Genomic DNA, 14,364 nt, shown 5'->3' with positions numbered 1-14,364 from the left:
GCCCTGCTTTGAGTAAAGGGGTTGAACCCTTTCAATCAAACCAAAGGTCCCTTTCAACCTCAACCATCCTGCAATCCCATTTTTTAAAAATCTATACTACTGCCAAAGAAGACCACAGAAGAAAGGTTCAGTAGAAGACAACTGATAATTCTGATGACACCCGACCTGTGCAAATGTTTCTTAAAGTCATCACCTGTATTTTATAGTTACAGCCTACACGGACTGTCTGAACAATTTACACAACTCAGAAGTTAAATGTTTCTTTGGACACAGTTCTGCATGAAACTTTATCTACTATAAGCAAATAACTGCAAAGGAAACACTATGGAAAACATCATTAAATAAGTCAAGAATTCTGGTAACTATTCTATTTGGAAACAAAAATAACTGACTGAAGTAGCAAGCCAAGCTGTAATACTGATGACTGCGTTTGCTCAGCTCAATTTCTCCTGAAGAGTCACAAGACTTCTTAAATGATCATTGTTATGGAAGAGATGTCCTTCATCAGAGTCAGCTGGGGAAGCCTTCACTTCCTGATACTAGTTCACATCTTAATGTAAGGGAGCAAGCTTAAAGAAAATGAATGGAATCTAAGATTATTTTCCTGTCCAGACAAGTGTTTGAGTGTACACATTACCCTGATCTTTAAAGATTCTACACTCGTATCAAACTGCCTGGGAAAGAGCCAAACAGTTCTGCTCCTCCTCATGCAGAAAACAGGGAGGATCACATGAAGTGCTCAGATAACAAGTTCAAAACAGAACAGAGGAATAACACACACATGCACAACACCTGAAGTATGATGCTTACTGCCAGGGAACGTGGTTGAATCAAAACCCATACGCAGGCTTCAAAAGCTTTTAAAAATTAAGTATATCCCTGCAATAACAATTCATAAAAAACATCATTCCCACTGAGAGACAGGGAGACGTGACCTAAGAAGTAACCCTATATGCTTGCCTTGAAAAGAGTGTTAGAATAAAGCATGTGCTGTCAAACACTGCTTAGCTGTGGGAGACAAGCAAGACTTGAAACAAAGGTCCTGCCACAAACAGGGATTGCAGGGCTTTAGGCTTCAAGAGAGAATAGCAGATTAGCCTAGTATGGTTGTTTCGGGGAAGAATCATCTTTGGGTTGCCAAAATAACACCATAAAGAAACAGACATTGCTGCAGCACATCACTTCTCTAAAGAGAGGGGAAAGCTGGTTTGAGATCATGGTACTATCCATAAAATATTTAGCTCCCTAATGCTGCCCAAGAAGATAATTTGCTTCCCCACCTTTCACAATCTTTTTTTTTTTTTTAATAAACATCCAAAGAAAGCAGTGGACTAAAGATCTTTTCCAACAGTAATGTAATTAAAGCAGAATTGACCATTTTGTTCAAAAGACAAAAAGCTTCCAATGACTTATAATTGACTACTAATACAAAGCCAGAGAAAGTAACAGGCCATTTCAGGAAAATAAGATGCAGTATTTAAGTAGTTCAAATATTTATTAAGATATTGAAAAACAAAACAAAACAAAACAAACAAACAATCCACAAAACAAATCAGCCCCACAACTCTTTTTGGTCATCTCAAAACAGAAAATACTTCAAGTCACTGTCAGTCACACAGCTCTCTACTCCAGAAAACAATCGCGAAGAGCACACGACCAAACACAATTTGGTGCTAGAGAGAATACTACATGCACATGCAATGATGAGCAGTATTGATAATACAATCATACAATCTGTTAATCCAGAATGCATATCAAACTCAGATTTCTGGAAACATGACCTTCTGAAAGCTGTTCAAGAAAACCCTGCCACCTTCCTCTAACCTAGCAACAGAAGCAGGAATCCCAGCAAACCATAACCCGCATGGCTTGAATACAAGCTAACATAACTGTACACTTAATCTTTTCAGTAATTATCACCACCACAAATAGCACAAAAAAGCAACTGAATAAAACAGAAAAAGCACTGATTATTTGCACGTGGAGTCCCAGTGACCTTCCCTTCATAAAGGACATCCTAGCGTTTTTTACACAAGATGAAAATTTCTTTTCTTTACGTTTGTTCCTTGTGCATACTATTCATTTCTTCAGAACGACACTAATTATGGCGAATTTCCATTCTCAAAAACAGGTTGCAGCAAGACTGTAAGCCCCCTTGAAATTATGCAGTGTCACTTATTTGGTGAAGATACCGATTCAATAAGCTTCCTATATTCCCCAAACATCATATCCCTCATATTTCCAGTCTTATTTTGAAAAGAGTATGGTCAACATTGATAGAAAAAGAGATTTAGGAAGGAAAACATTAAGCAACCTCATTTTGGAGTGAATCTATCAACTGCACAGTATTTCCTATCAAGAATTTTCAAGCACTTGGGCAGGGGGGCCAAAACCTCCTTAAACCTTGAAAGTGATAGTATATTTGAAGATGAATTTTGCCGAGTGCACTCTCCTGTTACAATCCTGTTTGACCACGACAGGTCACACAAAGTCAATACTCTGATCAGAATTGAACATTCATGTTGACAGACTGGGCAATACCAGTGAAGTATGGCTTCATGCAGAAGTAATCAAGCTATACTTCCAAGCACCATGAAGAAAATGAAATAAAATAAACAAAAAATCCCATAAATAAAAACAGTCCTTTGTATTTTTCCTTCAAATAATAAAACCAAGGTGTCTGGTATTCAGCGTGTCTAAGGGTCACTCAAATAAAAAATTTCTGAGGAAAATACCGACATTCCTCAGCAACACTGGACTTTGAGCAGATACTCGTTAACTTCCAGCCACAATAAGAAACATGAAATTCTTCACATGTATCTGAGAGAATTCATTCTCTGTAAGACAGAGCTTTAGCTCCCAGACACCACACAAAACACAGCCATCCTGCAATCCTACCCCACATACATGACAGAAAAGCTAACGTGTCTCCTCTTACCCTAACACTGCACATGAAGAGTGGAAGAGACTGCTCTGAATCTTGCAGACTTTGTCTCACAGTGAAAAACATTCAATGCTGAAACCAGACAGAGGCAGTCTGGATTAAACAGATGGCACTCTATTTAGGACAGTTTCACCATTAATAACATGATAATGGCATTCCTCCTGGAACTCTTCTCATGCACTCCCAATACCCCCATAAAAAAAAAAACAACCAAAACCCAGATGTAGCTTTACATCAGGATATTAAAAAGAATTCCTGTCTGTCCTAAAATTCTGCCAGTATGATGCTATAAACCAGTGTTTATTCTCATTCCTGTAAGAATATCAGAAATTAATATAAGAGTTTGTATTGTGCTGTAAAGAAAGACCCCTATTGTATCATAATATGGTTTGGGTTGGATGCAACCTCAAAGTCCACCCAGTTCCAACCCCCCTGCCCTGGGCAGGGACACCTCCCACCAGACCAGCCTGCCCAAGGCCCCATCCAGCCTGGCCTTCAACACCTCCAGGGATGGGGCAGACACCACTGCTCTGAGCAACCTGGGCCAGTGCCTCACCACCCTCATATGGAAGAACTTCATAGCATCTAATCTAAATCTTTCCCCTTCCAATTTATTGAGCAATGACTTAAGCCTTTATAAGTCACTGACTAATTAACTTTTAGCAGCTTCTTTTCAGATGAAGGGGACTATGTACTCAACCTCGAGGAACATAAAATAATAATTTAATTATCCAGATACCGACACGATAACTGCTCCATGATTCCATGCATGCAAAATGCCAAGCTCCCCAAAGACACGATCCCAATGGAGGCAGACAACCTTCCTGCTGTCAAACAGAATTCTTAACTTCCATTTACCGTCCAGCACAGTTCCTGGATCTCAGGACGTCTCCCAGCTCCTCCTAAGGAAACAAACAGCTCTTTTAAGATACATCCACGGATATCCGCAACCTGACTCCCACTGCCCCCTGACTCCTCTTCCCGGGGCTCCCACTGCCACACCCCAGCCCACCCCAGGGCTCCCACTGCCCCTCTAACTCCTCACCCTGGGGCTGCCATTATCACCCCCAACTGCTTGCCTTGGGACTCCCATTGCACACACACACCCCCCAGATCCTCACCCCGGGGCCCCCACTGTCCCCCCAGGGCTCCTCAGACAGGGGCTCCCACTGCACCACCCCTAAGGCTCCCATTGCTCTCCCCGACTCCTCACCTCGGGAGTCCCACTGTCCCCCTCCTACTCCTCACCTCGGGGCTCTCATTGCGCCCCCCTCCTTACGCTGGGGCTCCCACTGCCTTCACCCGGGGCTCCCATTGCCCTCCCACTCCTCACCTCGGGGCTATCATTGCCCCCCTAGCGGTCCCACTGCCCCCCCCCCTCACCCCTAAGGATCCTATTACCCACCCACTCCTCACCCCTGAGGCTCCCATTGCTCCCCCACTCCTCACTCTGGGGTTCCCATTAAACCCCCTAAGATTCCCATCATCCCCCCACACTCCTCACCCCGGGGCTCCCATTGCCCTGTCCGCCTGCCCTGCCCCGCCTCCCCTCCGCGAGGCCTGAGGCGCCGCTGCCCGCAGTGGGGGGAGAGGCGCCGCTGCTGGCCCTCCCGCTCCCGCCACCGCCACCGCCACCCACCAGCTCCGGCCGCTCCCCCGCCGCCCCCTCCGGCTGCTGCCAGCCCCGCAGCCCAACACCGCCCCCGCCCATTGGGCTGCTCCCCGCCCCCGAACAAGCCCCGCGCTGATTGGCCGCTCGTTCCTCTTCCACCCACCGACAAGATCCGCCTGCCCGGAACTCCTGTGCCCGGAACCCCCGTGGCGGTTGTGCGCCCCGTGACGGCCGCTCCCTCGCCTGCTTCCGCTTCCGGTAGAGGCTGCTCGCTCGCTTCCGCTTCCTGTGGCCCCGCGTCCTGAAGGAGGGTCACGGAGCGGGCAGGTACCGAGCGTGCGGCAGGCGGCGGAAGGAGCAGGGGCGGCCCCGGTAGGGGTGGCCCCGGTAGGGGTGGCCCCGCCCCGGGGGCGCGTATCGTGTGTCCCCCCGCCTCCCCGGGGCTGCGACACCCCCGACCCCCCGGGATCCTGTGTTCTGTGTGCCCCCTGCCTCTCGAGGCTTGCGTCTGCTGCCCCTGGGGTTGTATCCCCCCCGCCTCGCCTACTGGGGGTCGCGTGTCCGTCCGTCCACCCCTCGACCTCGGGGTTGTCTGTTTATCCCGCCCCCGGGGTTGTGTATGTCCTCTCGCCTCCTGGGGCTGCGCCCCCACTCTCTCCCCCTCCCGCCGCACCTCCCAGGGTTCTTTGTTCTATGTCCCCCTTTGTCCTTCAGGGCTTGCGTCCCCTGCCCCTGAGATTGTGTGTCTCCCCTTACCCCCGGGGTGTCGTGTCCCTGTCCCCTGCCCCCGGGAATGTGTGCTCGCCCGAGGGACTGTGTCCTCTGCCCCCAGGGTTGTGTGTTGCACCTCCCGCGCCCCCGGGGTTGTGTCCCTGCCCCCGGGATCGCGTGTCGCGGTCGTCCCTCCCCTCACCCCCGGGGTCGCGTGTCTCCGGCCCCAGGATTGTGTGTTGCGCCCCTCTTGCCCCTGGGTTTGTATTCTCTGCCCCCAGGGTTGTATTGCCACACCGCTAGCTGGAGACCCGGGCTGCTGCCCCCAAATCGCGGGGTGCCCCAGTCCAGGAGCACCCGGCTGGTGCTGGTGTGCAGCTCAGGGGCCTCAGCCTGTGGGCATGTAAACTCCTTGCATATGGAAAGGTAGGAGAGAGGTGTTGGGTTTGTATGGCAAGGGTGTAGACTGGGGTTTAATCTGGGCGGAGCTTTTCAGGTAATGACAGCAGAAGAGCTCTACTGCAACAGAATCTTCTGCTTGCCTCCACGGTTTGGGGTCTTCAGGAGTTACAGGCTTTGAATCTGTGTTCTTGGCACCATTGCATTCCAATCGATTCTCAAAAAAATTAAGGACGTTAAATCTTACCCATATCAGATATGTGTTGAAATGGGAAATCTTGGCTCAAGGTGCTTTATGAAAATAGTCTTCAAAGTCGCCATTGTATTTTCCCAGTCCTTTATCTCACAGAGAAATTCACCTTCTCATCACTTTTTTTATTGAGAAACTTAATGTTTTCATAGTTCTCTCAAAGGTGTGCCTAAATAAAGCATATATATTCTGATCTCGTGAAATGAGTAGCAAGGTGCATGTGCAAGTTCATTCCTCTGTTCTGTAACTGTTTATCAGCACAGTTGTGTTTGGCTGAATTGGAGGCAGCTTAAAAGGAGCTGTGGAGTCAAGTCATGTTTTACTTCAGAGCTTGGTGATCTGCCATACTTAACCGAGAAATTTCCAAACTGAACTCTTGAGCTTATTTATGTTCTCTGGAAAGCCTGCAAGATCATGGGCCGCAGTGCTACTAAAGTGCATTTATAGGCATTGGGGACAATTGTTTTTCTGATGATGTTTTCTGGCACAGAAAACTTACATAGCTGCTTCATCAATGTAGTGGTGGTGGCGAGTTAAAACACACTGACACTTAGGTTTGCAGAGTTTGCCTTATTGTGCTTACTCACTCTTTGTTCCATGGCGTACTGTGTACAGTATAGAAGAGGCTTCATGTACAGTGTTACGTGCTTTGGATACTTCTTGGAACCTCCCCAGGGCGGTGTTCTCTACAAGTGTGTGAAAATAAGCTGATACTCTGTGAGAAATAAAAACTCCTTTCTTTTCTTGTAGGTATGGGGCATGGAAATGAACATGGTCATGGCCATGGCCATGGCAAAATAGAGCTTCCTGACTACAGGATATGGAAGGTAGAGGGTACACCACTGGAGAAGGTCCAGGAAAAGCTAGCTAAACGGGGTCTTAGGGATCCGTGGGCTCGGTAAGTGCAAGAGCCTCAAAAATAATCTTGATATGTCATCTTGTAGTATTAACTGGACCTTGCAATTGCAGATTATTCTTTCTTTAGTGAAAACAGTGAAAATGCATCTAGAATATATTAGTTTGAATTTCAGCTAAGTCTTTATTTACTTTTTTGTGGGGGGGTCATGCCTTGCACCACCTTGACCTTGCACCACCTTGACCTTGCACCACCTTGACCTTGCACCACCTTGACCTTGCACCACCTTGACATTTTGCAAGGCACCCTTGCACTTTGTCATGTTGCATGGTGATGCTGATCGGGCACAACGACCAGTACCTCATCCACCAAAACACATAGGCAATATTAGTTCTTGCGCGTGTGAGTAAGGCTCTCCTGTCTCAGCAAAGACGCCACATGCTCAGATCTTCCTGAAGTTGGCATTGTGAATAAGAATAGCATTTATCTCCTACAACAGGAGGCCTTTATTTGGAAAGAAGAAATATATTAATATACAATGTGGAATTTGATTCAACTTTGCATTTTGCTAAGCAGTAAATCACATAATGGAAGTGAACAACATAATGGAAGATCATTTTTTTACCTCTTAAGTTGTCCCATTCTACAGCAAATACCTTTTTTTTTTTTTTTTTTAGCTACAGCTATTCTGGATCATTTAGGCAGCAGTTAAAACAGGGCTTAACATATTTCTCCCACGTCATGAATTATGTAATGCTTTGCTCAAGTACTCTTAAATCCTGGGGAATAAAAATGTCTTGTACTGTGTAATCCCATTTTTCTGTAAGGGAAAAGCTGCAGAGCAAACTATTCCAGGAGCCTTCACAGAAAAGGCTGTACTTCAAATGTGTACTTTTAGTGCATACACTTCCAAGTACACTGCAAAACAGCAAATGGGAAAAGAGCTTGTGTAATATTTGTTGCCCCTCCTAGATTTAAAAAAATCTTGTTTCTCTGATATAAGAAGGGGATTAAGCCAATTATATGAGGAGTTGAAATAAGGAACAAAGTCAGACTCCTAAAGCATGACGTGATTCCTCCTGAACTTGGCAAATTTTGTGTAAGGTAATATTTTAGTTCCATAGGACAGGTACAAGTATCACGCCTATCTCCTTTAACAAAGGAGCAATTAATATCAAGTTATTTGCATCCGATTGCATTATTAATATCTTGCATTAGAAGTCCTGAAAAAGTAACCCTCTCTAGGAGTCCCCTCCTTAATATATTGAGCTCCTGTTAGCAGGGAATCAGCCTTCCACCTTTGCAGCAAATGTGCATTACCACACACTTTCAGTACAGAATAAGCCATGTGAAAGATGTCCTATTTGAAAACCTGAGTCTTTCTCAATTAGTATCCCGTACTAGCACCAGAAGATACTCTTTCATGTCAATGTACCTTCATCTCAAGTCACAGAGACCGTCTACACAAGGGGATTATCTATGAACAGAAATACTTGACTCCCTTGTTTAAGAAAGCTATCTTCTCCTGATGTTATGATTCTGATTTCATTGCTTCTTTCTTTGCAAACTTTTTTTTTCCTTTTCTTAAGGACTTATAGGACGGTTTCTCTCTTTTATAGATTACACTGGTTGCGTTTCATATAAATACTTATAGTCATGTATAGCAGTGCCTAGTGTTTCAAGAACAACGTAAGTTGAAAACAGTAAGGCAAGACAGCGTGAGGTTTGTAAATATTTTGCAGCTTCTTAGCCAAACCTAATCTTTTCAGCTTCTTTTTTTTTTTTTTTTTTTTTTAAGTCTGTTATGGTAGGCTTTTCTGACCTTGATGTAGTTAAGTGTTGTATTGTAAAGCAGAAAGTGCCTCCACACAAGAATGAGTTTCCTATGGCTGGAAAAAGTTTTGCTTTTAAAATTCAACAATGCTACTGTCTGGCACAGCAACTGCTGGCCTTTGCAGTTGCTCTATCTCATGCGGGTTCTCCTGGGTTCTGATTTTGTTTCAAACAGAGTAAGAACAGAAGACAGCAATTATGTAATAACTTTGGGGAGGTGATTCTGTTATAAGAATTATGTTGATGAATGCATCGAGAGTTAGAGTTAATATCACAAACTTACTTGTGGCAATTCCTGTTACTTGCATTATCCTTAAATGATAGCAATGTTACAGTCTCAATGTATATCTGGTTGAAATCCTTTCATCTTTTTTTGTGGAGATGTTCCTGTTAATGTTTATCACAGTGCCTCCACTGATCTTGTTTAATCTTTTGGTTTCATTTTTCTCCTAGTAATGAAGCGTGGAGATACATGGGTGGCTTTGCAAAACCTGTCACCCTAACAGAAGTCTTTACCAGGGGACTCAAGTGGGGATTTCCAGCTTTCCTCATAGCTCTTGGCATTGAATATACCCTGTTTCCTCCAAAGAAGAACGGAGGCCATCACTGAAAATCAAATATGACAACTTAATACTTACTCATTACTAAGCTGAAACGTACATAAGCCTGGTGCTCACTCTGTGCTTATGATGTGCTTATTAAAGTCTATCACAGGCAAACCTGTGTTTCTTTGATTTTATTATACTTTTGTGGAAGGATCAAAAGACATAGCCAGAGCAATTTACCTGACTTAAGTCTGGAAAGAAAAAATAACCAAGTCATACATATGCTCTTGGGTTTGCTGTACCGTCCCCTAAAGAACACGGGGAAAATATCGGCCCAGGTCTTTCAAGCCCTGCCAGCATTCTATTCAATGGAATTGAGAAAGTATTGCTTTTAAGGGAAAAATTGTACTGTATTAATTACAGGTTTAATAACGATTATTTGCTGGTAAGTGGTAATGAATGATTTGTCATTTATTTAACTATTCTCTTATATCTCTAAATAAAAAGAACTATTCTTTTAAAAGCTTTAAAGAGTACCTGAAACTGCCTCAAAGAATATGGATATACCAAAGCTTATACTTAATCCTGTTGAAGAGTTAATTAATTTGGCAGACATGGTGCACCAAAATAATCTGCTGTGTAATATAGAGAAATCAAAAAATACATTGTTGCCATATTTACTGGACAAAGAATGTTTCACTCAGCAATAATACAACTTCCCGTATACTTGCATGTAATGTGAAGAAAAGAGAAAGAACAATTTGTGCTGGTGTATTAAGTTGTAAATACGTAACAGTACACATGTATTTGTTTGTTTGTTTAGTCTCTTCTAATTTGTATGACTCCAGGAATGCCTGTAGTCAGGACTGTACTAGAAAGGGGCCTCTTGTCAGTGTGTCCTCTGCAGGGCTAGAAATTATAATTGGCTGAATATCTCCTTGCAAATTTTGTTACACAACTAGTAGCACAAGCAAAGGAGGGGATGCTGTCTCATTTTTCAATCCAAATAACGGGATATCAGTGTCACTAAGCAAAAAAGCAAAATTAGACAAGTAAGAAACTATGAATACAAGACAACTACGCAGTGTACTTCTGTGGTGAAGGAGCTGGGAATTTTAAGTAGTCATGTTACAGATTGCGGATTTACAAAGAAATTGAAGGTCATACCAAAACATAGCTAAATATCTTTTTTATATATATATATATTCACACACAACTCTCTGACTGAGATGGTAACAGAGCTTTATTTTTAGAGCGAATAAACAACATCTGTTATTGTGCAAGTGCAGCTGTACTGTGCTGTGTGTCATCTATGACCTTGCTCAAGGCATTCTTCATAGGGCAAACATTTGTTTTACTAAACTTCTCTTGCTTAATTTGTTCTCAAGCATCCCTATCCAGCTGCATCATTCCCTGAAAAACAAATCATTACCTACTGTGTAAGTTCTGTTGCACAATATATTTCTGTGTGGTCCCTTATGCAGTCCTACCCAGAATACACATTTGCTGAGGCTGGTATTCACTGCTTGTTTTCTGAGTCCAAGATTAATCTTAACTACTAACTGTATTTTAGGCGGTTGTTCAGAAAACCAATTAACAGAGGTAGTATTACATGCAGTATTGGTAAATCTCACGTAAAGATGTGCAGTTCTCACTTCAGCTGCTCTTTGTAATTTTATTCCAATTTGGAGTGTAGTACCTGTGTGCTGGCTGGCTGGCTGCTTCCTCCCAGCCCCTGCTCTGTTGCAGCTGTTCCAGAAGCATAAACCTTAAAAAAACTTTAAGTGGGAGTTGCTGTCCCCTTTAGTTTTCTGCTGGGGAAGTTTCTTTTCTTGTTCTTCTGTATCTATGCTTTTCATTGAGCTTTTTTGTTTGTTTGTTTGTTCTACATCAAATGTTTCAGATTCTGAGGTAAAGTTGCAAGTTCCTATTGAATTAATCTTTTAAAATGTTACAAGCCTGCCACTCCACTGATAGAGCAGACAGTTCTGTTAAAAATCAAGAGCTTTATTTACACTAGCTCAAGAGATGTTCATACATCATTTTATTTTCAAGCACTAGCAGATGAATACAGATTTAAAAGTTACTGTAATCATATTTTCAGCACATGTAGCCTTGGTACATGGCTTAGTTTATTTAGACCAAAAAATGCAAAACACAAATGTCATTTGGCTGTTACATAAAATACTGTGTTCCTCAATACTTTAAAACAGATCGTTTTATTGAGACTTTGTATGTGAAGAAGGTTAAGACAATACAAATCTTATGTCTTCTAATTTTAGTCACGGTCTCCAGAAAACTGACACACAAGCAAATAATCTCAATTTAATTTCATTTCCATAGATGCTACTTTAAAGATTGAAAAATGAAATTCATGCAGAAGTGCTGTCTGGTATAGGGAACATGATAAGAATATGCCTTACCAACTTTCTACATAAGCAAATCTATGGAGCATGTTCACTAATAGTCTAGAGTAGTTTAGGTAAAAATAATTAATTTATGAGTTAAGGTGGTATCATTCAACAGCTTAATAGCCAGATGGCAGCCACTGCCTTATTTTGTGCTGCACATATTTTACCAATATTGTGAAATATAAAAATGTCTCATTATTATTATACCTACAATACTCATAAAAAATTGCATTTCTCATGTATTATAATACTAATACTGCCTGGGGATGGAGTATTTCCTGTGTATTAAAACAACAGTACCGAATCTGTCATCACTGTAACCATAGCAGTGGCTGTCCTTACATTGAAACAGCCTTTCTACTAGCACAGATCTTTTATAGGGCAAAAACAGGTCACAAACAGCAGTGGCACCTGCAGGTGAAGGGTATATATGATTGAAATACCATGGTCACAAAGCTTTTTCTAAAACAACAGAACTGATGATGCTTCATTTTCTGCAATGCATGTGGGAGTCCCATGTCCATCAGTCATCAAAGAGCTAGTTCTGCTTACCTGGAAAATACTTGTGATTTATCTACTGCTTTTGCTAATGCTACCTATAATGTTTACATCCTTCAGCATAATCTTCCAAATTTGTATGTCACAGAGAAGCTGAAGCAGCTAAATGTCATGTCTGGAATTCCTGTTTCAGAGCATAACAGAGTGACTGCTCTCATGATGTGAGGCAGTTGAAGTTTAAATAGCAGACTGTAACTGTGTGTTTGTGTTAACCCGCCTTGAAGTCTCTTTTGAAAGCCTTCCTACAAAAGTAGTCTTTGTTGAGCTCTCACAGTACGACCTTTTGTTCTGCAATTACCTCTTTGCCTGATCAACATTTATTAGATAGACTTTTTACATCAATGCAAGTGCATTTTCTACATGCAGCTAATTGAAGTTAGGAATGTTTGCCTCAAGGGTTTTTACAAGGAGTGCTCTCAGGACCCATGCTTATCTTCCCATTAAGTTTACCAATTTCATCGTAGGTATCAAAACACCCAGGGATTCATCCAAACTGTTCTATGTGTATGAGAGGGAAGTGATTTTACAGATGCTCTATATCATATTTATCCTCAGTTGTAGGCCAAATAATGGAAACCTGAAAGTCAGATTAATGCTTTTACCATTGTTCCAATGGAGAAGCAAAACCCTTGAAAATAAGCTCTTCCCCTAGTGACTTAGCCTTTTTTAGTAACAAAAGCAACACCAATGGATAACAAATGAAACTAGTGACACCGTTGATCATACTAAACCTGATTTTGAAATATATAGCATTAAAGACAGGTCTACAGTATTTTAGGAGGCATAAATTCTTAAAGATATACAAAATTAAATAAATCAAACCTATTACGAAAGGAAACAAAGAGAAATATGTCCAAGGCAGAGATTTATATGCAAAATCCTTTTAAATTGAAAAATATAGGACCATCTCTTCTCAATCACATCTATTTTTAGTGTTATGGTCTATGTTCTACATTTATACTGATTTACTGTTCCAGTTTCCATGAGAACCTATCAGTGAAAACAATGTAGTGTTTCAACTTAGAAGGGGGGAGAATGAAAAAAACTTACATACAACTCATAAATACTGTATATAAAAATGTGAAAACTTTCATAACCACTAAAATCTGGGTAGATTAAGGAAAAATCGAGTAAATAAACGAGTATATTGGTTGCTTATGTAATGGCTGTGTTAAATTGCCAAATCATTCAAACATTTAAAAAAAATCTAAAACTTTTCTTTCAGACAGCTGCAGCCATACCAGCTCTTTAAACCTCCTTTATTAGCCTGTACAAGTCTTTATGTGTTGTATGGAACAAATCCAAGGAGAAAGCGTGCATGTTGCTTCACAGCCAGTAGCTGGTTTCCTTCTTAATCACCATTGATCCGATGCTACATTTTAGTATCATGGATACTGTGACACCCTTGAATAACTGATACTAAAACAAGAGCCTGACCATACAATTTCTGTAAGAATCCAGATATTTTTGCAGAACACAGAGCAGTTGCTTAGTACCCGACCAAATTTTAGTGTGGGTGATTACCTTCTGCCTCCGTTTTCCTTGGAGTTTGAAAGAGAGCGTGACTCTCTGCACAACAGCGTGCTATCCCAGAGTACTGTGCTTCCACTGCTCTATTTTTAGGACAAAATATGACTCACTGTTTTGTAAATGCTTTGAAATCCATTGAGCTGGGAGTTAGATATAATCTGTCTGATTTCACCACAGATGGAGGTGGCTTTTGTGTAGTTTACCTGATGAAACAGCCCAGAATTGTGGATTTTAGGCCCTTAAGAGAGCAGCTCCGGCTAATATAGTGGCACCTTAGAGCGAGACACTTCATGGAATTTGCTAGTTTAGAATCATAGAATCATAGAATAGTTTGAGTTGGAAGGGACCTTAAAGATCATCCAGTTCCAAACCCCTGCCATGGGCAGGGACACCTCCCACCAGACCAGCCTGCCCAATGCCCCATCCAACCTGGCCTGGAACACCTCCAGGGATGGGGCAGCCACAGCTTCCCTGGGCCAGAGCCTCACCAATCTGATGGTGAAGAATGTCTTCCTAATGTCCAATCTAAATCTTCCCTTTACCAATGTACAGCCATTCCCCCTCGTCCTGTCTTCTAAACAGTCCCTCCCCAGCATTCTTCGAGCCCTCCAGGTCCTGGAAAGTGACTATAAGGTCTCCTCGGAGCCTTCTCTTCTCCAGGCTGAATAAGCCCAACTCTCTCAGCCTGTCCTCGTATGGGAGGTGCTCCAGCCCT

The 14,364-nt window shown here is 42.5% G+C and overlaps 2 protein-coding genes across 9 annotated transcripts in view; one reads left to right on the top strand and one right to left on the bottom strand.

Moving 5' to 3' along the window:
• HYCC2 (hyccin PI4KA lipid kinase complex subunit 2) overlaps window positions 1-4,646 on the bottom strand; it is a 54,989-nt gene extending 50,343 nt beyond the window's left edge. For 4 of the 6 annotated variants that reach the window (XM_054069910.1, XM_054069906.1, XM_054069911.1 and 1 more), the window contains exons 1-2: window positions 4,584-4,646; window positions 3,803-3,846 (exon numbers count right to left, since the gene is read on the bottom strand). The gene's annotated coding sequence lies outside the window, so the exon portion shown is untranslated. Of the gene's footprint in view, window positions 1-3,802; window positions 3,847-4,448; window positions 4,528-4,583 lie in introns of those variants that run through there. The other 2 variants (XM_054069907.1, XM_054069909.1) reach the window with 2 other exon arrangements.
• Window positions 4,647-4,728: 82 nt separating this feature from the next.
• NDUFB3 (NADH:ubiquinone oxidoreductase subunit B3) lies at window positions 4,729-9,324 on the top strand. 3 transcript variants are annotated; one of them, XM_054070603.1, is made up of 3 exons: window positions 4,729-4,883; window positions 6,667-6,814; window positions 9,059-9,324. In XM_054070603.1, the coding sequence occupies exons 2-3, from the start codon at window positions 6,669-6,671 to the stop codon at window positions 9,213-9,215; spliced, it is 303 nt and encodes a 100-aa protein (XP_053926578.1). In that variant the 5' UTR covers window positions 4,729-4,883; window positions 6,667-6,668; the 3' UTR covers window positions 9,216-9,324. The 3 variants fall into 3 exon arrangements, with proteins under 3 accessions (XP_053926578.1, XP_053926579.1, XP_053926580.1); XM_054070604.1 differs by having other exon boundaries at window positions 4,806-4,928; XM_054070605.1 differs by lacking the exon at window positions 4,729-4,883 and adding an exon at window positions 5,165-5,693.
• Window positions 9,325-14,364: the final 5,040 nt, after the last annotated feature.

This window comes from Cuculus canorus, chromosome 6 (genome assembly GCF_017976375.1).
Source record: "Cuculus canorus isolate bCucCan1 chromosome 6, bCucCan1.pri, whole genome shotgun sequence".
Taxonomy (NCBI): domain Eukaryota; kingdom Metazoa; phylum Chordata; class Aves; order Cuculiformes; family Cuculidae; genus Cuculus; species Cuculus canorus.
The sequence above is the reverse complement of the archived record's forward strand: the minus strand, read 5'-3'. Positions and strand labels throughout refer to the sequence as shown.

What these genes read in the sequence shown, in the direction of transcription:
- NDUFB3 (XM_054070603.1), top strand. Translation starts at nt 6,669, where the DNA reads ATGGGGCATGGAAATGAACATGGTCATGGCCATGGCCATGGCAAAATA. An exon ending in CTTAGGGATCCGTGGGCTCG is followed by an intron (nt 6,815 to 9,058) that starts GTAAGTGCAAGA and finishes TTTTTCTCCTAG; the next exon opens with TAATGAAGCGTGGAGATACA.